Here is a 24,444-nt window from a genome sequence, read left to right as displayed (position 1 = left end):
TGCATGGAGTAGAAAAAATGAATGTAATGCTTTTATGTGGAGATTGACAATAGGAAAATTGCCTCTCAAAGCTAATATGCCTTATAAAAAATTCAAGAGATGGTGTGTTATTATTTTTGGGAGTCTGAGACAATGGAGCATATCTTCCTAAATTGTTCAAGAGTAAAGGAATTATAGAAAAAACTATGTAAAGATGAGATATTAAAAGGTTTCCAAAGTATTGCAGATATAAATATGAACATATTGCAATATGGTACTGTGGTAACAAAAACAAAAAGATATAAAAGAGACTGATAAAAGATTGTTTTATATTCTATGGACAATATGGAATGAGAGATTGAATTAAATCATGTTTAATGGTAAATGGGTATTGTCTGAAATGTTGAAGAATATATGTTTTTGGTTGTGGAAAAATGAATGGGGGATAATTAAGATGTAGGAAAGTGTGCTATGTGTTATATAAAATTGTAAATACTTGTAAATAATGTATAATGTGTAAATAATGTGTACAAGTTGTATTAACAATAAAGAACCCTATTCATAGCTTTTGGAGCCAGCTAGTGAGCATGCACATCCCATTCCTAGTGCCATGGTGGCTGAAAGGATTATGTCCATCAAAGGAAAGGTGGTGGAAGACATTAAGGAGAATACCGGTGCTGAGAGTAGTAACAAGATCATGTACTTTAGGTGTAAAAGCCCAAGAGGTAAGAGCATTAATTCTTATAAACAAATATATTTTGTGACATTATATTTGAGACTGTTTATGCAACTGAAACTTTTCTTGGGGAATATGAAAAGAAAAACAACGGTAATACTTAGAATTTATATGTAATAAAAGCATTTAACAGGGAAACAAAATTGAAGATTTGTGTACAATTTGAAACAGAAGTAGAAAGAGAAACTTTGAAAGGACATTTGAAATTCTTATGTAAAAAAGTGTTGGGCATTGCAAATGTTTATGATAGAATGGGTACATGGACTAGTGGATGGGATTGTAATATTGTGTTAAATATAGAGAAGGTCAAAATTATACATATTCCAAGTATGATAAATGAAGGAAATAAGGGAGTGGTCAAATAGTGGGTGCAACCAAAAACATGTTTTTTTTTTTTGGAAGGGCATCTGATAAATAACTATGACAAAATGGTATATTTGTTGGAAACTGGTCATGAAGCAAGAAAATGTGAAATAAAATGTTAGAAATGTAACAAAATTGGGCATTTATGGATGGATTGTAAAACTGAAAGTAATAAAAAAGAGAAGAAAATGAACAAAGAGAGGAAATGTTAGAAGTGATGGAAGTAGAAGATAAATTAGATAAAGATACCAAAAGAAATAAAATGGAGGAAATAGAGGAAGGTTATGAAATCAGTGATGAGAAACATATAAATCAGAAAGTAGTTAAAGGATGAAAAAGAATTCTGTTGGTAAAAATGACAGGAAAATAAATTTTAAAGGGATGAGTATAAAAGAAAAGTAAATGGATGAGAAAAAATTAAATTATAATTTCTAGAAAGTTAAGAAAAATAGTATAATTAAGAATATAATGAAAAGGACAAGGGATTTGGAATGATGCAATGCATATGATGGAGATGTATTTGTACTAGAGGAAACAAGATTCCTAACAAGTAAATAAAGATTACAAACAGAACAATTATAGGATGGAAAGATAATTTGGAATTTGGAAACAATTAGCGTATTGAATAGGTGTGTTGTTCAGAAATACAGTGAAAATATTAGACATAACTTTAGTAAGAATGGGAAAATTAACTGTGTATTTAAAATGGAAAGGACAAGTATATATAATTATACCATTATATGTTTATGTTACTTATGAAGAAAGTGAAAATTTATTACACCAAATTCTAGATGATGTAATGATAAATATGAATATTACAGCAATATGGAGATTTCAATTGTGCTTTAAGAGGGAAGAGTAAAAATAAATGAAATTATATAAAAATGTTACATGTTAAGAAATGTGGTTAACTAATAGTTTGAGATAAAAATTCATGGACTTACAGGACTATTTACAGAACTGAAATAGATTACTTCATGGTATAGAAGGATTAACTATAGGAGATGGAGAGATAATTGAAACATTTTGTTCTGATCATCTAACAATTATAGTTACAGATAAAGAAAAACATGGGATGTATAAAAGTAGGCATAGGGATAAAACAGTTAAATTAAAAAATATGGGATGACGAAGGAAAGAGATTAATAATACAGTTATAGAAAGATTAAATTACTATGAGAGCACTTTATAAAAATTGGTCTGAATGATGGATGATTTTTAGATGAAATATAAAAATGATGTGAGAAAAGTAGACAAAGAAAATTATAAGAGAGTACACAAAGATACACTGGAAGATTTAGAAAATAATGATGGGTATTTTAATGAAGAAAAAGGATTATAAAGAAGAAATCAAGAGAAAATTAAGATATTATTCAAGCAAGTATACTTCTTGCAAGGAAAAAGAGAAGTATCAGCATATATATATATATATATATATATATATATATATATATATATATATATATATCAATATAGATAGATAGATACTTAAGTAGGTTAGTAAAGGAAGATACTAGTGTAACAGAGAAATGAAAAATGTAACTTAGAAATATAAATAACCCAGGAACAAAATATGAATATTATTGCAGAGTATGTACAAGACAATATTAAAGAAAAAGAAGAAATTGAAAATAATATGGGAAGTAAAAAACGTTTTCAGAGCTAGAAAATAAAAAAATATGAAAAGTAGATTTTTTTATAAGAGTTAGATAAAGTATTAGGAGAAGTGAGTATAGATTTGGCTGCAGGAACAGATGGAATAGGATATGAAATTATAAAACAATTAATGGAATGGAAAAAAGAATATGTTTTAAAGATTTTGAATGAATGGCAAAATGAATGCTTCATGTATAAAGAATTACATAGCTGAATACTTAAATTTGGAAAAAAGAAGACAAAAGTCAATTAAAAATGGAGACTAATTGTACTGAATAATAATGACTATATTATCTTTATGAAAATAAAAAAGATTTGAAACTAAGATGGAAAGTGTTATGGAGGACAATATTATATATATATATATATATATATATATATATATATATATTGATAGCATAACGGGGAAGGGATGTCAATAATTATTAATGATAGTGACAGAGACCATGAAGGATACTATAAATAGTAGAAAGGAGGCTAAACTTATGATAGGAGATCTTAATAAGGCATTTGATAGAATAGGACTTACCATTTTATGGGAGATAATGAAATAATACAATATAAGTGAAAAAATTAAGACATTATGTATGTCCTCCTACAGCAATAATAAAGTAAACATTCTAGTAAATAGTTGGTTAAAGAAGGAGGTTCATATGAAGAAGGGTGTACAAAATCTGATGTCCAATGAATTGTATAATTTTGGCTTTAGTTATGAATGTTACTGTATGTGAAATAAATTAGAAAATGAAGGAGGCTGAGTACATAATGTCTGAAGAGCTTGGAATTCTAGCTTTGCTAACATATAACAGATGATATTATGGCAATTGCAAAAAACTAAATTTGGATAAAATAAGTAATATTTGTCTAAATGAGTATTTAGAAGCAATAGGGATGACTTTAAACAAAGACAAAATTAAAGGGTTAGGTGATGTAAAGATAGGGGAATACATTTTACAGTGAATGAAATCCCTGTGTTAGGTATACAATTTGGAAATAAGAGTGTAAGTAGAATTCAATGAGGAAAAAATACAAGAGTTAAAATAAATGTGTGTTTCCTGTTAAACATATAGGTTTATCATTTAGGAAAAAGGTCTGTTTGATAAATGTAGTATTACTGGTACAAATAGCATATTTAGCAAGTGGATTTGTGTTGCCAACAACATATGAAAAAGAATAATAGCAGATTTTTTCATTCATATGCTGTTCTAGATTGAATTCTGCAAAAAGAGGTGTTCTGTATGTAAATAAAGAGGAAGGAGGTTTAGGGTTTTATTTATTTATTTTACATTTTTTTACTGGGAAAGTTTGACAGGACATAGCCTTTTTCACTGGAGGCTGGGGGAGAAAAGATCCAGAACAAACAAATTACAGTCCAATAAATTTCTAGTAAACATACAGATAGTGTAACTACAGACAAAGCAAAAGTTAATAAACATTTGGGAATTACTACACTAATAGCAAATAACCAAACATTCACAGTTTTATATAAGGAGTAAAATACATTTTTATTTTATGTTGCATGTTAATTGGCAAGAAGACTAAGGGAAGTCTAGCCTGGTGAGTTGCAAGAACAGAGCCAGGTATCTGTTAAGTGTAACTTTAGGTGCTTTTTGAACTGTATGATAGAACTGACTGATGTTATTTGGGATGGCAACTTATTCCATACTTTAGGAATATAGTTTGAAATGAGAGAATTCCCAGCTAGTTGTTGGCTTTGGTAGTGTCTAGAAGGTGTAGGTTACTGGAGCGAAGACAGCGAGAAGTAATCTACAAGTGTGCAGCATTTTGGAGAGCATTAATTAGGGTTACTAACACAGTTGTATATGCTGCTTCACTAAATTTATATAAAGTGTTAAAGTGGATAAATGAAAAATATGAAAGATTAGTTGTAAAAATGTTTAAATGTAAGCATGATAAATTTTAGAGTATGGTAAAAAGAAGCAAATCAGAAAACAATGTAAAATGAAGAGATGAAATGTTATCAAGAAAAAAATATTAATATGGAAAATAATAACTGAAACAGAAAAAGATAGAAAAGAGGGGTATAATGATACAATTCTATTATGTTAAACCATGAGAAAATCTAGCAGAAGGAAAAAATCAAAGCTATAAAAATAAAAACTAAATGGTGTAATAAGAAAGTAGACTGTGACTATTTTTTTTTGGAGACTGCTATTAGATAAATTACCAATGAAAACAAACATGCCATGTAAAAAGAAAAGTGAAAGAATATGTTTAAATTGTGGGGAAGATGAAACTACTGAACATGTTTTTGAACAGTAGTAAAATTATGGGAAAAGTTATGCAAAGAAAACATCTTTGAAGTTATAAAATAAGTGGACAAGGTCAATATGGACATAATTAAATATGGGTATTATAACAGTAGAAGTAAATAATATGTTAAAAGAATAAAAAGGTGTTTTATGTTATATGGGTTATATGGAATGAAAGGATAAATGAAATTATGTTTAATGGAAAATGGATTTTGGTGGCAATATTGAGTAAAATCAGATGATGGTTATAGAAAAATGAGTGGGGATCTAATATGGATAAAAACATGGTTTAATAAAGTATGAATGCATAATAGTAAAAGAAGAAAATGTAAAATTGAATACTTGCAATTTTGTAAATATGTAAATATTCCATAAATAATGTTTCTTTGTATAAATATAGTACCTCTACTCTTTTCAATAGATGCATTTGGATCATTTACATCTACCTGAGCTACCACCAACTCAAGCAGATGGGGCCTCGGTTTATCACCTCATCTGAAGGACTGCAACACTTAGGAGTGGAACACCTCCCTTATTTCCCCATGGGATATCACTGCTGGTGTTGTTTATATTTATGTGCTGGCAGTAATTCAGTTGGTATGAGCTTTTATTTTTTCTCCATTGTTGTGTGAAAATGGTACATGAGTTTGTTGTGTGGGTTTCATTGAAATGAAGCTTTGACCAGTGACATTTTTCTTTTTTTTTCTGTATGTATTTATGACTGAGGTTTCAGGGAATTTAACTTTAATGAAACATAGGAGAACCATATGTACCAGATAAGACATGACATAAAATAATTTTTGAGTGTGCAATACTTTGCTCACTCTGAGAAAAGTTAAATGATCTCACTTCAAATATCAGAGCGATCAATCCTTTCTTTTACTGGACCACATATACATTAATAAACTATAGTCACTTTCACAGCTATAAGTGTAAAATATGAACAGCTTGCATAAATGCATGTAGCTCATGAGGGAAGGAAGAATAGAAGCACTTGCTCTACACTATGAACTGTAGCAATTGTTTGACTACACAGTTTTTTGCTACTGGATGACGCAAATGGGAAACAAGAACTGTGTTTCACATTGGTAGTCTCTGCTCTTTCTTTGCAGTTGTGTAATTACAGAGTTATTATGAATATGTAATAGAAGTTTGCATGAGGCTTGTACCTGCAAATAATGTATTTTTTGTTGTTGCTGCTGATTTTTCAGTGGAGTACTAATAGTTGAAACAACAAATAGCTTAAAAAACCAAGTCAACAATAGCAAACACTGACTTTGTCATAAAAAGGGTGACAGATCCCGTGTACTTCCCACAAAAAATGTTTTGCTGTCAACCCCTTCATCTCAAAACATAGAAACTCTGAAACTGTGTAACCTTAGTGGTAGGGGGAAAATTCCCTACTCCAGAAGTTCTGCAACTTCTCTGAATCATCTCCTAGCATTCAAGTAAAATGGGACATCTTTAAAATGTTCAAAGAATTCCATTAAAATAAACATCCTGTCTAAGAAATACATGTATTCCTTTTTCAGCAGTAGTGGATTTTTGTATATCTTTGGTTAATGTCAGTGTCACGGTTTTGCTAAAGAAATCACCAGCACTACACTGATTTTAGCACTTTCATTCCAAGTTTAATATAAAACTTCATCAGGAGTGATCTCTGATAAAGTTCTGTATTAAACTTGGAATGAAAGCCTTAAAATCAATGTCATGTGTGGCAGTTTCTTCAGCAATTTAGTTTTTATTTTGATCAGATTTATTGATGGACAGTCTTTTTTACTAGTTTGGAATGTCTTTGCTTTGTCTTAAGTCGTTACAGGTCATAGCTTTGTTCTATTGACACAATCCTATTATGTGTTTATAAGAATGTTATCTTGTGTTTAATTTTTTATTTGGCAATGAGAACATAAAATATTCCAAATGGCAACAGACTTGGGGAAGGTGGGTAACTACATGAATTTTACTAATGTTCACTCACCTCCCTAATTCTGTCTCAAAATGTCTTACCACAACAAAGTACAAGAAAAGTATAACCTTAAACACCAACAGACAATATTGCTCCTCTGTCATTGTGTTAGGCCATTCATTTGAATAAAAAAGTTCTATATTATTTAGATAGCCTTTCAAGTTAATAAACTGAAATGGATCCAGTTGGATCAGTGCTCTATCCCAGTTAAATTCAAAATAAACATAAATATCATTAATTATAAGACAAATTTGTGTGGTTTATTAAGAAAGCCTGCTGCAAACTGGGCTTGATATTAACATTTACATGAACAAACATATCTTTAAGAGATTATAGTCCTCAATGCCTAACGCAGAATAAACACAGCAAATGCAATTTACCATATGCAAATTCCATCATAGCAAGCAGGCTGCCTGTAAAACTGATAGTTAAATCTGATAATAATACATCTGCAGGGGAGTAGTATGGACTTTTGGAACTGTGCACTTGCTATTACTTTGTTGTCCCTACTTCTGCAGACAGAAATTTCTGATTTACAGCCCAAACGTCTGTGCTTCTACCTCATTTTAACATAGCTGTCTTTTTTCATTGGTATACATCCAATAAAGAGAATTAATGAAGCAACACATAATAAAGCCCTTTTTCTACCCAAATATATCACTGGCCGTGTGTGTGTGTGTGTGTGTGTGTGTGTGTGTGTGTGTGTGTGTGTGTGTGTGTGTGTGTGTGTGTGTGTGTGTGTGTGTGTGTGTGTGTGTGTGTGTGTGTGTGTGTGTATGTGTTTGTGTGTGTCTGTGTGTGTTTTTATAAATATCTCTTTGTCAGCATAATAAATATGACGTAATAAATTTATTCATCTAGTTTCACTGTTGGCTTCCTTGTATTCTCTTTAAATTCTGCATATCTTGTCTTCAAAAGGTGTTCTCCCACTGCAAGTATTTCCTTTCCTGAAATATACTGTCCTGCTGTATTCTACTGAGTACCTCAAGGTGCTAGAATTTTAATTGTGCATCACTACTCCTAATATACAAAAAACTCCTTCACTGTATCAAGAGTATATCCATATTGGCCTTTTGTTCTCTATTCTTAAAGGACTGCACCAGGTCCATCTTTCTGGGTATGTACCACTTTTGCTAACATACTCAAAATTGCTTGAGTTTTGCCTGTCTCTGCATGAGTCTACATCATTTGATCTAAATCCAGAATATCTAAATTCAAGTGATTGAAACAAAAGTGATCTGGCACACACATCATCTAAACCCATTAGTAAATAATAAAAAAAGAAAAATATTTGATTGCCGGGCAAGACCCTTAAACCCATGCATGAGGGAGACTCCTCTATACTCACCTGACTTATATATAACAATTTGTTGGTCAAACTACTGTGAAAAAAAACACTGAAAGTGCAACACCAGCTTGTACAATCCAAAACATGGTGGTAAAACAAGTCATTATATTATTCATAAATCTACAAGAAAACTAATATCGGTCATCACAAATTTACATACTTTCCTTATTATTAGACTTGTACTGTTATTATTTCACTTTTTATTTAGACCAGTTATGTTCAGATGAAGTGACAGATTTCTTGAAAGTAACCCCACTGCACATATGTACACATCATTTTCCAGCATAAGATTTCATCTACTGTTTTTACAAAGGAACAGCATCTTCTCTTCAGCTGATGATACTTTGTTGGGTGATACTAGCACATCACCAGCACTTCTTGCAGTTTTGTCACATTCATACTTAAATACAGATCATCTGATATGAGCACACCCAAGTTTCAGCCTCAGCTTTGTTCCTTCAGTTACTACCTCTACCCAGTCTGCCCACTTTACACAAAGGTATTCACTTCACAAATGCATTAGTTAGCCATCTATTTGCACTGAGTTGGAGTTGCCATATTTCTGATCAGAACACTGACCTCAATAAATCTGTTTTTTTGTCTGGTACTTCCATCCTCATTTATCAAATTAGGTGCAGTTTTTTGTGTCATCTGCAGAAGTACATTTTTTTCACTATTAATGCCACGTAAGAAGATATTAAAGTGCACTGCAGCCGTGGATATCACTTGAAATCCCACCAGTAAACTTCATCTCTGCAAATTGGATTCCAGTTACTCTAATATTCTGTACCCGGTTATCCCTCTAATATCTCACTCAGACTGTCATCCTATCAGCATTTAACTAGTTTACTATCGCTTTGTGTGGTATTAGGTCAAATACATGTTGAAAAATATGAAGGTGGTGTTCATAGCTGCTCCCCTAATCCAGTGCCTTAAATATCCAATCAAAATATTAAGGAAGGGCACTACTGCTGAATGACATATTATCATGTGGATCCACAAATATCCACTTTCCTCTCTGTCTGATAACCCTCCAAGTGTACAACATCTAATTGTCACAAAAAGCAGCAATGTGGAAGAGGAGTTTGTAGATGTAATTTTCTGTGAGAAAATTTGCTTTAATGGATGGTTTTATTTCCCCACAGCCATCCATTAAACTTGGCTAACATTCAAAAACTCTGGCTGCTGGTATGGCAGTAACTGCACCACTGTGCTAACAGCAATACTACTGCTGAAGATAGTCAAAGGTACTTTTCATACTCATACCAAATAAATGATAAGCTGGACAAGAGACATATCTCTGTTTAAGCAAACAGTGAAGTTTGAGGAGTCTGTGTCCAAAACAGGAAAAACGTGGTAGTATAAAAAATCCAAGGTTTGCTGATGACTACCAAATAAGGGTCCGAGTCCGAAGTAAAATAAAGAAGTTTAATGCTACACATTTGCTTCCATCTTATTTTTTGGTTTAGTAGTATAAAAAAATGCTTACAAGCGTGATTTGCTTCTGTAACATTTGTGCTGGTGAAAACTTCAATAAAGTGTTATTTAGAGAGTACACAAGGCATGCTGTCATACAGTAAGAGTGATAACATAATAATGGACCCATTAATCATTGGCCAGTGCATGAAAATTTGCTTCAGCAATGAACTTTAGATGTTTGTATAAATTATTCTTTTTATAAAATAATTCTGTACATTCTACATTTCAAATTATACACTGCTACTGAATCTATTTCTCTAAATTCATACTTAGATTTGTGATCCTTTAACTACTTTAGATGTTAACAATATAAAATAATAAAAACCTTTTTATTATAAATTCAGCATTTACTGATTGCCGCTGATTATGCTAAGCAGCATGCTTTACTAATGTCAGAGAGGTGACTTAATAGCTCGTGTATAACTAATCTGCACAACTGACCCTTCACCTTCACTGATGAAGTCTATTCAAAAATCTGGTGGCCTTTACTCATTTAAAATGTTATATGTCTGAAGTGTTGTGATGATGAGTGTGTTTGTCAATTCTTTTATATGGAGATTTTTCAAGCTATTATCTTATGGTCTTAACCTTCAGTACTTAAAAGAATTGAAGAAAATATATTACCTGATGCCAACATGTCATTAATTAGAACCAGAAAACGTTCATCTGGTATTTGCGCATCAGTGTGGAGGAAAACAGTACCAATGTTCTTTACTCCAACTTTAATATAAAGTGCTGCTATATCACTCTGGAATAAAACAAAAAAGGACATGAAATGTATTTAAAATAGGTCAAATGTATCAAAAGCACATAAAAAATCATTTTATACAACTTATATTTTGCAAGTAACTGTAACATAAGATCATATATGTATTTATTTTACCAGCTTGCTTAATGATTAATGTCATTATGTATTACTAGAAAAAAAACATGATGTCTAGATCTGTTCACTTAAAAGAGAGCACAGGTAACCAGGAGAGTGATGTCATGGAAGAGAGGAATAGCCTTATAATCTTCAGTTTTATGGAACATCAAGCTGCATGGCTTATATAAGAGATGAGGTTATCTCATCAGGTCTGTACTGCTGGCTAAAATGGCATGCATACAGTTAACTAAATTTCACTTTCTGGAAGTTTGGATTTCTACTCATTATGGTCTCACTTTCTTACATGCACTCCCATAGCTAAAACTGCTTTAGTTTGTAAAGTTCTGTTTACTGTTCTAATCTAGTTATTACCTAGCTTTACTGCATAAAGACATAATTAACACAGATCCAATAGCTTGATGTTATTCAGATTATTTTACACAGGAAAGCCAATGTCATCTGCTATACAGTGAGTTCTGATTAATCATCACTGGCAGACTGCATACAGAGAAAATTCTTAATTGGCTAATGCTTACTTTTGACCATATAAAACTGAATCATTAATATATTTACATTATTCTGAACAAATTCCTACTTTACACTTAGTAAACTGTTTATGTCCTATATTATTCTACAAATAGCATCCAATCAAATGATACATGTCTTAGAGGTCTGAAAAAAATTCATAATTAAAAAAAGTTAACAGAAAATATCAGTTTTGAATTGCTGTTACAATATGACAGAATTTTATCCCTGTACTTTTCAATTTGGGATCTGTGCCTCTCCTTACTCCTGCTACTGTGTGTGTGTGTGTGTGTGTGTGTGTGTGTGTGTGTGTGCGTGTGTGCGTGTGTGTGTGTGTGTGTGTATATATATATATATATATATATATATATATACACACACACACACACACACACACACACACACACACACACACACATATATGGGTCTACCTAACGTTCTTGAAATCCCATATTATCGAATCTCAGTTTGCCAATGCTCAATATATCGAACTCTTACTTCATCAAAGCAGTGGAACAATGAAGATCTTCCAAGGGTAAGTAACCTGTTGTGCGAGGTAGTGAACTTTGCCCTTTTTCCAACTGTAGTGTGATCTCGGAGTTGGTATATTTAGTTAGGGGAGTGTGGGGGGGTAGCCCTCACCTGGGTGGGTTAGAGTTGATGCAGTTTGAGTTTTGTTTCTTTTTGGGGAAGTGGTTACTTACCCTGGGACGAGCTTCATTGTTCTGCTGCTTCAATGAAGGGGGAGTTCGATGTTGACAAAGTGAGATTCGATAATATGGCATGTCAACGAAGTTACGAAGATTCATATATATATATAGCGTTGTCGCCTCACAGTTAGACGTTGCCCGTTCGATTCTCAGAGCATCTTCTCTGTGGCAACATGCGTGAATGGGTGTTCCTTCGTTGAAGGTTGTGCGTTACGCCCGGCAAGCCAGCACGTAAAACTCTACTGCCAATCATTAGCGGACTGGAGTTCCGCTGTGGCGACCCCTAACCGGGAAAAGCCGAAAGACACAAATATATATATATATATATGTATAAAAATACATGCATACACATACACACACACACACACACACACACACGCACACACACACTCAAAAAAACTCAAAACTTAGGCTTTGTACATATTTCTCATTTGCATTGTACTTCTGCTATTCCAAAGGGTTAACCTACAAGCCACTGACAATCTTTTTTCGGCTCACTTCTTGGCAAGAATTAAATATTGAAAACCATGAGCTGAAAAGCATACAAAAACATTAAAAAATCCTGCACTTCCCCAAAATTATATATACCAACTCTACTGTCACTCCACTGAGAAGAAAAGAAGAAAAAAAAAAAGAGCACTGCCGACTCAGACAATACAGTGCATTGAGATGAAACATACTGCAACATTAAATTCAGTACTATAGCTTCTCAATCACCACTGCAGCGATCACCTGTAACTATGGCATTCCAAAAACAGCACTTACAGTGTCTGAAATTTCAGCAAGCACCCTCTACAAACATATGACCAGCTTAATACTTATATTTCCCATGAGGTTAGTTAATCAGAGTAACTAAAGTTAATGCAGACAACTGACCATTCATAGCTGAGCAATCCCAAAATTAATTATCTCAGCTAGGCTCTCCAGATGGAATCTTGAAATGGGTGTCTGTAAATTACTACAGAACAGATCCTGATACTAATTCTTCTTTCTGTTCTCCCACTCTTCATGTTTCTACAATGTTTATGCTGTTTTAAAATCTTTCACCGGACATATACTGTGTACTACAAAATATTGCAAAACAAACTTTTTTAAAATTGTAGTGTCATATAACAAGTACCCTTTCTTAGTGACAATGAAATATCTGTAGAGCTCTGCATATATCCTCTATCATTAATAAATCATACTCATTAATGTCTATGGTCACATCAAGTAATCTCATATCTGCACACTGTATATTAACTGGTTGTAACTTAATATAGTAAGGCAAAAAAAGTTTGTAACAATGACGCAAAACAGGATGACAATGACAGATCAAACAGCCTAACACTGGTAGCACAAGAAACAAAGCAAATATCACATAAAAGATTTGTTAAATTATTAATTCAATGGAAGTGGGATCCAAGGCCACAAGATTTCATACTGGTCAGATGCTGCCTGCAAATTAATGAATTTTTACTACTATGCAACGTGATACATTGATGGAGATGCAGAAAGGGGCACTGTCTCATCTCAGTCACGTAATAAGTCAAGCAAACTAATACTCAAACTCAAATTAATAAAATAAGCCAGAAGTTGGACACGTGTTAGAAAAAAAATGATGGCAATTAAAGGGAGGTCAAACTGCAGAAAAGGGGTGAGGTGAAAGCCTTAAGGATCAATGGTAAGTGCAGCCTTATTAATGTCTTTTGAAGTGACATTAAATAAAGACTGGGGAGGACGGTACACCTTTATGTAAACAGTAAAACAATCTGCAGTATGTGACTATGTTGTGCAGAAAAAGAAAAGAAAATTTGAAAGAAAAATCTTGGCCAATCTGCAGCAATGTCCAAAGCCATGGTAGCTGAGAGTCAATGCGAAGAATTGCAAGATACTACATTTAAATATTAGAAATAAAAAAGAACTAGACCACAAAAGACAAGTCACCATACAGGACAACAACTAAAAATAATTATATTTGATGCAATAAACACTGTCAGACAGCATAACAAGGAAGTCAAGTCATCACCTTCTTTTGGCTGTATCCATTAGAGGTCGCCAGGGCGGATCATCTGTTTCCATTTCTTCCTGTCCTCTGCATCTTGCTCTGTCACACCAGCCACGTGCATGTCCTCTCTCACCACATCCATAAACCTTATCTTAGTCCTTCCTCTTTTCCTGTTACCTGGTAGCTTCATCCTTAGCATCTTTTTCCCAATATACTCAGCATCCCTCCTCAGCACATGTCCAAACCAATGTAATCTTGCCTCTCTGGCTTTGTCTTCAAACCTTCCAACCTGGGCTGACCCTCTAGTATACTTGTTCCTAATCCTGTTTACCCTCATCACACCCAGTGCAAATCTTAACATCTTTAACTCTGCCACGTCCAGCTCTGACACCTGCCTTTTTGTCAATGCCACTGTCTCCAACCCATATAACATAGCTGGTCTCACTACCCTCTTGTAGACCTTCCCCTTCACTCAAGTCAAGTAATGTGACTAATGTCAAATTAGACGAGATGTCTCAAAAGTAAAAAAAAAGCCAGAAATTGTAATACTTAGCAGACTCTCAGCAAGGTTTGCTATCTGTACTCAAGAATGTGCATATGAAATTATAAGCAGAATAGAGGAAGTACAAAAGAAAAACTACTACAATTGTATGTAGCTGTAACACACTTACTATATGAACAGGTAAGATGTCAATATATTGTCTAAACAGACAGATGAATAACACAGTTAATAGAAACAACAGTGCATCATAAGTATCAGTAATGCATATTTAGGCATGAGCATAAAGGGAATAAATTCATACTATACAAAGGAGAAGAACAATTCTTGGTAAAAGAAACCATTATAAAGAGCTAGGAAAGTTAAATTTAGCGCATATAAGAAACAATGAGAAAGAGACATAGAAAAGAATGAAATAAACAAGAATGATGTGAAAAAATGAAGGAGGTTAAAGTAGGAAAAGAAATAAATAACCTGCAGTCTTCAACACATAATTACGATACAAAAATGGGCAAAGTAGTGTAGATCACATCTAGTATAGGCTTGTATATATCATTTTCCAGTTTTAAATACTAAGGAACTATATATCAAAGTGTTACAAGTCAAAACAGTGGTCATATATCTCACCATTGACAGAAAAATAAAGACAACTCTTATGCAAATTAATTTACAGTCTAAACATGCTTTGTGCTGAAGTTTTGACTGCCTCATCTTTGTAAAGGTATGTGGCCTACTTCTGAAAAATATTATTGCTTTTACCGAACTAAATTTTACTACTAAGACCTGATTAAAAAAAAAGCAATTTGCACATTTTTTTATCACTAAGAGAAAATGTAGACAGATTTGTAGTAATAACACAGAGCTGAAATGTGATGCATAAATTAACAACATTTTATAAATATCCATTCAGAAGTTTATTAATTTAATTTTCATAGCAAAATAAAATAATGTTCCACTGAGGGTCACAGTTGTAGCAATGTTATCAAACAGACTGGATTTTCCTATCCTTAATAACAGCTGTATTCCAATTTGTGAGACTTCTAGCCATTCCTGGGCAATCTGAAAGCTATAATATTTCCAACATGCCCTGAGCCCACATTGGAGATTCCTCTTAATGGACCAAGTCTGATGATTTCAATGTGGCATTTGCCATAAGTGTCAACCACCTGAAATGGCTCTTGTCAGTATGGAGCAAGAGTAGTTCCATTCTGAGATCCTTCTGGATTGTCAGGCACCACACTGTCATGGAGACTGCTTCTAACATATCCACAAAGTAGCCTCATTTCTACTGGTTGTGTCTGTGATCTTCTTTTAGTTACTATAGTTCATGATCAAAGGTATGGATAGTGACATAAATTGAACAGAAAACTCAGACTTTTGTTTTTTGACTCCGCTCTTACTTCACTATCATAGCCCATTATGACACCTACAGTACTGCTACTGTGGCATCTGTCCCTTGGCAATATCTGGATCCACTCTACCCTCAGTGTTAAGCAAGACTTCAAGATATGTAAACTCTTCTACTTCAAGTAGCTGACCCCCTACACTTATTTCTTTCAGGAAAAGAACCATGGCTTCTGATTGCTTGAGCATTGATTTAATCCCAGATACTTCACAATTGTCAGTGAACTGCACCTATGCATGCCAGAGAGTACATTCACCTGAGGCAAAGAGGACATCATCATCTGGAAACAACAAAGCAAAGAGGACATCATCTGCAAACAAAGAACCAAGATGCATACCTTTTTTCCTCAAGATTGGATGTCCTCCAAACTTCAGCTGTGATGTGATGTCTTGCCAATGAAAATTACAGTAATGGAAATAAGACAATATAGCCACACCAAAGTCCTGTACTCACCTTAAAGATACTTGATTTAATAACAAATGGCAGAAAATGTTGGCTCAGATGAATAAAATTCAGATGCTTCACAAAAAATAGCGTATAAAACCTTTAATCACCGCTTTCATCAACTGACTTCAGAATACATAATACATAATACATATAAAACACACCTTTATATACACCTTCAAATCAATTCTTAATTGAATAATTGATTGTTAATTAAAAATATCTAGTATATTTTAAAAACTCATAGTTTTAAAAGATAGACAATGACAAAAATGAATTGTTGATGAATATGACTATTCATCCAACTCCACAGTCAGAGACTGAAAAATTAAACAATCTGTTATTGGCGACCCTAATGGACATTCGAGGATCTTTAAAAACTTTGCTGGCCAGGTCCATCGGGTCTGAGAATGTAATGCAGGTATCCAGTCCGATGGGATTTGAACAGAAACTTGACACTGTGCTTGAAGTTGGAAGTCCCGCCCATATGAAGACAGCGTTACACGAACGAGAAGCAAAGAAACGTTTGCCATTTTCCGCTCGTGAAAAGAACAGCTTGGGGTGTCAGCAGCTGTTAAATGAAGTAGAGAATCCTTTTACTTCTTCAAAACGAAGTTTCCAATCTTCACTACAAGGACCATCTAGAGGGGAACAGGACAATTTAACTAAATTATTAAAAAGGTACAAATCACTTCACTTAGAAAACTGTTATTTTAAATACTGCATTGAACTCGGCATAGTGCCGAAAGGACTAAGGTTTTTTAAGTGCCCGAACGGTGTCAGTTTGGGAAGCACAATGTTTAGTACCTTGGTAGATTTTTTTAACGAAGCTGGCTTAAATTTCCTTAAATTGTTAATAGAACATAATAAACAGAAGATGGGACATTTGAAAAATGAGATTATTGATATTGAAAAGCAGTTAAGTGAACGCACTAGTGAAGAAAACTATAAAACATTTTTTCAAACGGTCTCGAAGGAAGTACAACAACATGCTTCCGATGTTACAAACAGAAAACAACAGAAACTGAATCGGGACATTGTCGCCTATAAAAGTAAAAAGGCATATGAAAATTTTGCTGTTAACACGAGAACTGTTAACACTAGAATGTTTAATGGAAGTGAAAGTAAATATAGAAAACAAACAACTTTCACTAATGACAAATGTTTTAATGATGAAAAAGTTTTGGCTTCACATGCTAGTCATTTAACAGATGTGGTTTTTAACTCTGGTAGAGATGACAATACTGAATGTTTATTACAAGATGGGTATCAGAATAACATTATGTCTGACAATGATGAGAATGAAATTGTTATAGATAATGAACATAATAGTACTAACAGTGAAGAAGGTGTTGGTAAGAAAGGAAAAGAAAATGGTGGAAATACGAGAATGAATGTTATCAACAAGGAGACAGCATTTAATAAGAAACCACTGACAAATAGTTATAACAAAAGCAACGTTCTGACACGTAGTAAAACTTTTTTGGGGTCAAATTCGTCAGAGGACGACATTTAAATGAAGCCAATGAATGTTTTGATATTATAAATTTATCTAAACACATTTTTACTGACATAGAAATGAAAGTGTTAAAGTATGGTTTAAATTTTGTACCAAGCAGTAGAGGAAATTATAGTAAAACTGTAGTAGACATAAAAAAATTTACTAGAAAGATGAATTTAATGTATGTGATGCATGATTTAAAATATACTAAAAGTAACCTAATTAAACCTTCAAGTTACACACCAAAACTACACAATACTATTAAAGTCTATGAAGAAATGTGTATAGCTGATATAAACAAAGTATTTAGTACTAGAAATTATTTATTTGATAATCTTACTAAATCTGAAAGGGTAGCATTAGGAAATCTTAGAACTTTGGCAGGACAATATAGATTTATGAAAAGTGATAAGGGTTCGAATATAGTGGTTATGGAACAGGAAGTTTATGAAGCTAGTATTCTGGACATCTTGGGAAACTCAAATGAATATAAAAAAGTAACAGTCTTTGACATACAGAAATCATATCGCTTCATTAATTCATTTCTTTATGAAGCGTTAATGTCGGATGACATTAGCAATGAAATATATAATTTCTGTTTAGTAGAAAGTCCTAAAATAGGGGTCTTTTTTGGAATACCAAAAATGCATAAAAAACTAATTAACCCTCCATTTCGGCCCATAGTTTCTGCCCCTCATTCTATCCTTGAAGGAATTTCTTTAGTTTTGGATGCTAGCATGGGGCCATTAATATCTAAATGTGATTCCTATGTTAAGGACTCCTGGCACTTTTTAGATAAATTGAGAACTTTTCAGGAGAAAGGAACCTTTGACCCCAAGAAACATATAATTTTCACATTGGATGTGGTGTCCCTATACACCTGTATACCTCATGGGGAGGGAGTAGAAGCTGTACGAAGTTACTTAACAAATAAAACTGTTTTTTCCAATAACACAATTTCAACAATATGTGGTTTTATGGAACTAGTATTAGAAAATAATTATTTTTTATTTAAAAATCAATATTTCCAACAGATACGAAGGGTAGCCATGGGCTCCCCGGCTGCACCAGCCTATGCAAACACAGTAATGGCGTGGTGGGAAATAGAACACCTGTCTCAGTTATGTAACACATACAAAATATTATTTTATTCAAGATTTATAGATGATTTAATTTTCATAATAGAAGGAAACAGCAATACAGTAAATGAATTTCACAAAGAAGCTAACACAACATCCAATTATTTGAAATTTACCATAGGTGACACAGGTTTAAATGTTAATTTTTTAGATGTATGTTTTTGGTGGGATATAAAAGAAAACAGGTTTCACAGTAAGATTTTTCGAAAACAGACTTTTACAAACAGTTATTTACACTTTCAGAGCAACCATCCAAAACACACCATCAGAAATATTCCTAGGGGTCAATATATAAGAGCTTGTCGGATGACAAGTAAATTAAGTGATTTAATACAAGAATTTCATTTTATTTTATCTTTATTTGTAAATAGAGGATATGAAGAGAATTTAGTGATGGATATAGGTAATGAGATTTTTAATAAACATCATACAAACTACCTAGCTATTTTAAATAAGCAACCTACAGATATAACTAACAAAGTGGAATCTACTTCTAAAAACCCTGGATTAGTTTGTTCTTTGGCCATGAATAGTGAAGTTAAGTGCATTAAGGCAGCTTTGGAAAAGAATTGGAGAATTATACAGGGAAATAGTGAGATTCTTAAAGTTGTAGGAAGCAAACCAAATTTTGTTTTCCGTAATGATCAAAATATAAAAAAATTATTAGAACAGGATAATACCTCTACAAAAGACAATAATATAGTTAAGAGAGGTATGTTTTGTTGTTACAAGTGTAAAGTTTGTAGATATATATCCACAGGTCCATACATTTCTGTAATCACAAGTGATAGAACTTTGGAAGTTCCAGGGCATATTTCTTGCAACACTACTGGTGTAGTGTATATTGCTCTGTGTACGGTCTGCCCGGCATTCTATGTTGGCATGACCACTAGAAGTTTGGCAACACGTATTAAGGAACATTTATACTATATCAAAACAAAAGACCCCAAAAGTGTATTATTTAAACACTCAACTGTTTGTACCAACTTTAAGAAATTCATTTTCACTGTAGTAGAAGTCTGCCAAAAAGATCTAAGGGTAGGTGACTTTAAAAACCACCTTGAACAAAAAGGGACCTTATGGCAGATCAAACTTAAAGCAGACCATCCACCTGGTCTAAACGAAACTATCAACATAAAATGTTTTTTGAAACACAGAAAATTATGTATTGATAAACAACATGAATTGTCATTGTCTATCTTTTAAAACTATGAGTTTTTAAAATATACTAGATATTTTTAATTAACAATCAATTATTCAATTAAGAATTGATTAGAAGGTGTATATAAAGGTGTGTTTTATATGTATTATGTATTCTGAGGAAGTCAGTTGATGAAAGCGGTGATTAAAGGTTTTATACGCTATTTTTTGTGAAGCATCTGAATTTTATTCATCTGAGCCAACATTTTCTGCCATTTGTTGTTTATCCGATTGATTTTTGGCTGTTTTGCATTTAATACTTGATTTAATGTCAAAAATGTGGACATAACTGTTGTTCCACAAACACTGTAAATGACATGAAATAGAAGCCTTGGAACACCATACTTTTTAACATGTCTCATGACATTCCAGGATGCATAAACCTACACCTTCTTTTCCATAAATTACATGTATACAATACTGTCAAACTGTAATAAACCTATTAACATGTATGCAAGGATAAAGAGTTAAGCCATTGTTCCATAGCCAGGAGTGAACCTCTCCTAAATCAGAGACTAGTCTATTTTTATAACCCTCTAGCATACATTTTCTCAAGGAGGCTGACAAGCATGATTGGCTTTTAGCTGGAACACACCCTTCTGACCCTCTTTTTAAAATGGAGAGTACTACCTTAGCATGCAATGCTGAGCTACTGTCCTTACCTACCATACAACATGGAAAAGGTGAATTAATCGTAATATACACACAATATTCACCATCTTCAGCATTTCCAGCTGGTTGCATACTACCATGCAACTGTATAATCACTGTTCACCTCATCTATAGAAATTAACCAAATCCCAGATGTTTCTATTGGCACTGCTTTTGCTAAACAGGACTTGTCAAAGAGTTCTTCCACTTACTGACTGTCTTCAGTCAAAGTTTGTGTTTGTTCATTGTTGCTGATAACAGCATGGGCAGAGCCAAGAGTACAGATTCTGATGCCCTGTACCAATTCCAATTTACAATCTGGCAAAAGTACTTTTGCACTTGAAAACAAAACAAAACAGAACACTCTTGTTTAAAATATGTAGCAAAGCACCTGCTATATCTTATACCACACATAAAGCACTAAAGAGATTCAACCCTAATCACAAATGCACTATCAGCATTAGCCTGATGACATGACTACAAAATTAATTATCAACTTTTGACCCAAGGTAACCACTCCAGTAGCATAGAGAGATAAAGCTCTGACTACAACCCAGGCAGCTCTGGTTTGATTAGCCACTCGGGTGACTAATGGAGTGTCAGGGAAAGATGGGTGTGCGTGCCTATACCAGGAGGAGGGTGGTCATATGGGCATCTCCTGCTATAATCCTTGGTAGAGATTCCAGGGGTTTCTGGAAGGAGGCATGGTCCAAATAGGAGGTGGGGGTGGACCTGAACAAGCTGCCTTAGAGGTGGGGCGATATGTAGCAATGTCCTCATTCCATGCCTGCCCCTCAGACATAACCACATTGCCATAAGGAAGGGGATTTGTGGTTGGGCCATACAAGAAAAAAACTCCATAAGAATGTAAAGATGGATAAACTCCTGGGACATTCTTAGGAACCAAGATTGGTCCCAGCAATACTGGAATAAAACAGGAGGGAAGAAAATTTGAGCTACTAGGGTCAGAATAAAACCCTGTACCTTGTATCTGTGAGGTAAGGGCCTTAACCATTATACCATCCCCCTTCCCATCAACATTATGCCAGCCCTAGCCCCTGGTAGACCTAGCATGGACATAGGGCACTAGGGACCCAGCCAAGTAAAATGATGGATGAGAACAGAAAAAAAAATTGCCCTAAGATACTGCTGTACTAAGTGCACTTATGAAAAGCCATATATCCGAACATGGTGTTTATTGTGTACAATCCATGACTAGCACAGAAATCCAATAACAATCTCACACTTGGTTTCAGATTACATAAGCCATTCCTTCCACTTGTGCCTAAAAATATATACATAATTTCCCTCATGACTATTGAAGTTTTCTAGGAGGACTGCAGTTATTAAGCAGTAACAAATCAAATACCACACTTATGGCCTTCATGAAGAGGGTACAACTTTCTAAATAGACAGAGTGTATATGAATAAACAAACAATAGAGTTTTCCTTTCTGCAACTAAAAGTCACATGCACATTATCTGCTGAAATAAATTCTAATTCCAGGGAAACTAACTGGTGGCTTGTGAATATCTTCACACCTGCTTGCAGTATCTTTAAAAGGCATCCCTAGAATATGAGGGTCTATATTCGGTTGCCGAAATGGCATTCTGGTGAACACCTAATCATTGACCCATAATCAATGAAACTCACATCAGTGATTTGCTGAATTCACTAAGGGCAATGAAATAGTTGCCTGAAGCATAAAGGACAAGTACAGACCTTTGCCCTCTTCTCCACTGTAGTGCAATCTCAACGTTAATATATATAGTTGGGGGGGGTGAAGCTTGGGTAGGTTTGATTTAACTGTACATTGGTCCGTTGTGCTTTGGCCAACTGTTTCATTGCCCTTAGTAAATTCAGCGAATTGCTGACGCAGTTTTCGATGATTATGGGTCAATGATTAGTTGTTCGCTGGAATTTCATTTCGGCGAACTAATACAGACCCGAATATGAGACGATTGACCTCATACAAGCCTTTAAATCTAAATGACTATACCTCACTATTTGACAAACTGAAATAGGCATTAATGATGATGCAACACCTTGGTTTGTACATTTCCTCAACAATAGATCATTTAAGGTAAATGTGGGCACCACTACTTTTGAAACAGCTCTTCTTATGAAAGGAGTCCCAAAGGATTCCACTTTAGTCCTCCTGCTAGCTTCCACATTTATCAACAAACTCCCATCTGATCACCCTCAGATACCTCTAATTCTTTATGCAGATGACATGGTCATCTACAGGTCAAACAAATCCCGCACTATTATTCAAACTCATTTCTAAGATGACCTCCAAACTCTCAACCAATGGCTAATAGGACAGAAACTAAAACTCAATCCTGCAAAAACAAAAGCAGTGCTATTTGGAACCAACCAAAAATAGCCAAAGCACCCAGCTTTCTTAATATTAAAAATGCTGACAATATCAACATAGAACTAACACATCCTTCAAATACCTTGGCATTTGGCTACACTAATTTCTTAGCTTTCAACTACACAGTCAAAATACATGCAAAAAAGATTAACATACTACTATTCTGGGCAAATAAACTTATCACTTTTTATGTCCAAGCCAGCCAAAGTTGCCATAGGCAAAAGAATACTCTTATCTCATCTTGAATATGGACTTTCATAATAGCTGCAACCTCAAAGAAAAATGTCACCATTATGCAAACCATCTCCAACAAAATCTGCCAATTCATTACAAACTCCTAATTAAAGAACATCACTGCCTAACTCTCACCAAAGCCATATGGATCCCAATATATTTGAGAGCCAACCTCCTACTAGGATCACTAATTCACAAAGCCCTTTCTGCAGAGATATCCTCCCTTCTCACTCAAACTCTTCATCAAAATCCCCACATATAATCTCAAGGGTTCTCTCAATCTCATCCCACCTTACTAACCTCAAAAACTAAACTTCATTGCACTAACCATGCATTTTCCCTTATACTACTTAAATTATAGGGCTACATTCCTCTTATGTCAGACACATCCAACAATACCTGAACTTCAGACAACAGCTCAAGAAACACATCTCCACCCAAACAAAGTGCAGCTGCACTCACACAGGTCACATTACATGAACCCTGCATTTTTCTCATAGCACTTTATCCCTGTTTTATCCTTCGTTATCTCATCTTATCATCCCCTCACTTACTGCCTGTCATTCATCCAACTTCCTTCTTCTCTTCTCGTCTGTCACAATTCCTCTCCTTTCTACTTGTCTTCACTCTGCATGCTTCTCCTACTAGTTCTATGTTTTTTCCCCATGGTATCCTTTCCTGCAACTATTCATACTCACTTCTTCTAATGTCTTCATACCTCTGTATATGATGATATCCAGCTATCCCTGTAACATAAGCCATCTCATTCATTATGGGCAAATCTTATCCAGAAAGGTCTGCTAAGCATGATTTAATTTTTCCATCCATGTTTTGACACTGTAAACTACTTCTTGAACTGAACTAAATGTTGTAGTGTATTTTTGCATCTGTAGGTATGTATATGTTTTTAGCATATCCTTGTATCTGTAAATATGCTTTGTTCATTTCTTATGTGATCCTATTCACCTGGGCTGCACCTGTAAATGGTCCATTGAGATCAGTGCACTGCCCCACTGAACAAATATAGATACAAAAGAAAATAAAAATCACCCTGAGAAGTTGGTTCTAGAACTAATGTTGTCTACAATCACAAAATGTACTATATAT

The 24,444-nt window shown here is 34.0% G+C and overlaps 1 protein-coding gene across 1 annotated transcript in view; it reads right to left on the bottom strand.

The window, feature by feature from the left end:
- Window positions 1–24,444, bottom strand: part of LOC122805262 (dynein axonemal heavy chain 11-like) — a 4,596,980-nt gene that overhangs the window by 1,892,884 nt on the left and 2,679,652 nt on the right. Inside the window, exon 50 of the mRNA XM_044075350.1 lies at window positions 10,425–10,548. Within this exon, the coding sequence (XP_043931285.1) occupies window positions 10,425–10,548 (124 nt within the window). The remainder of the gene's footprint in view (window positions 1–10,424; window positions 10,549–24,444) is intronic.

The sequence above is a fragment of the Protopterus annectens genome, chromosome 6.part1 (assembly GCF_019279795.1).
Source record: "Protopterus annectens isolate FY-2018-M chromosome 6.part1, PAN1.0, whole genome shotgun sequence".
NCBI lineage: Eukaryota > Metazoa > Chordata > Ceratodontiformes > Protopteridae > Protopterus > Protopterus annectens.
Note: the sequence above shows the minus strand (reverse complement) of the source record. Positions and strands in the feature narration are given on the sequence as shown.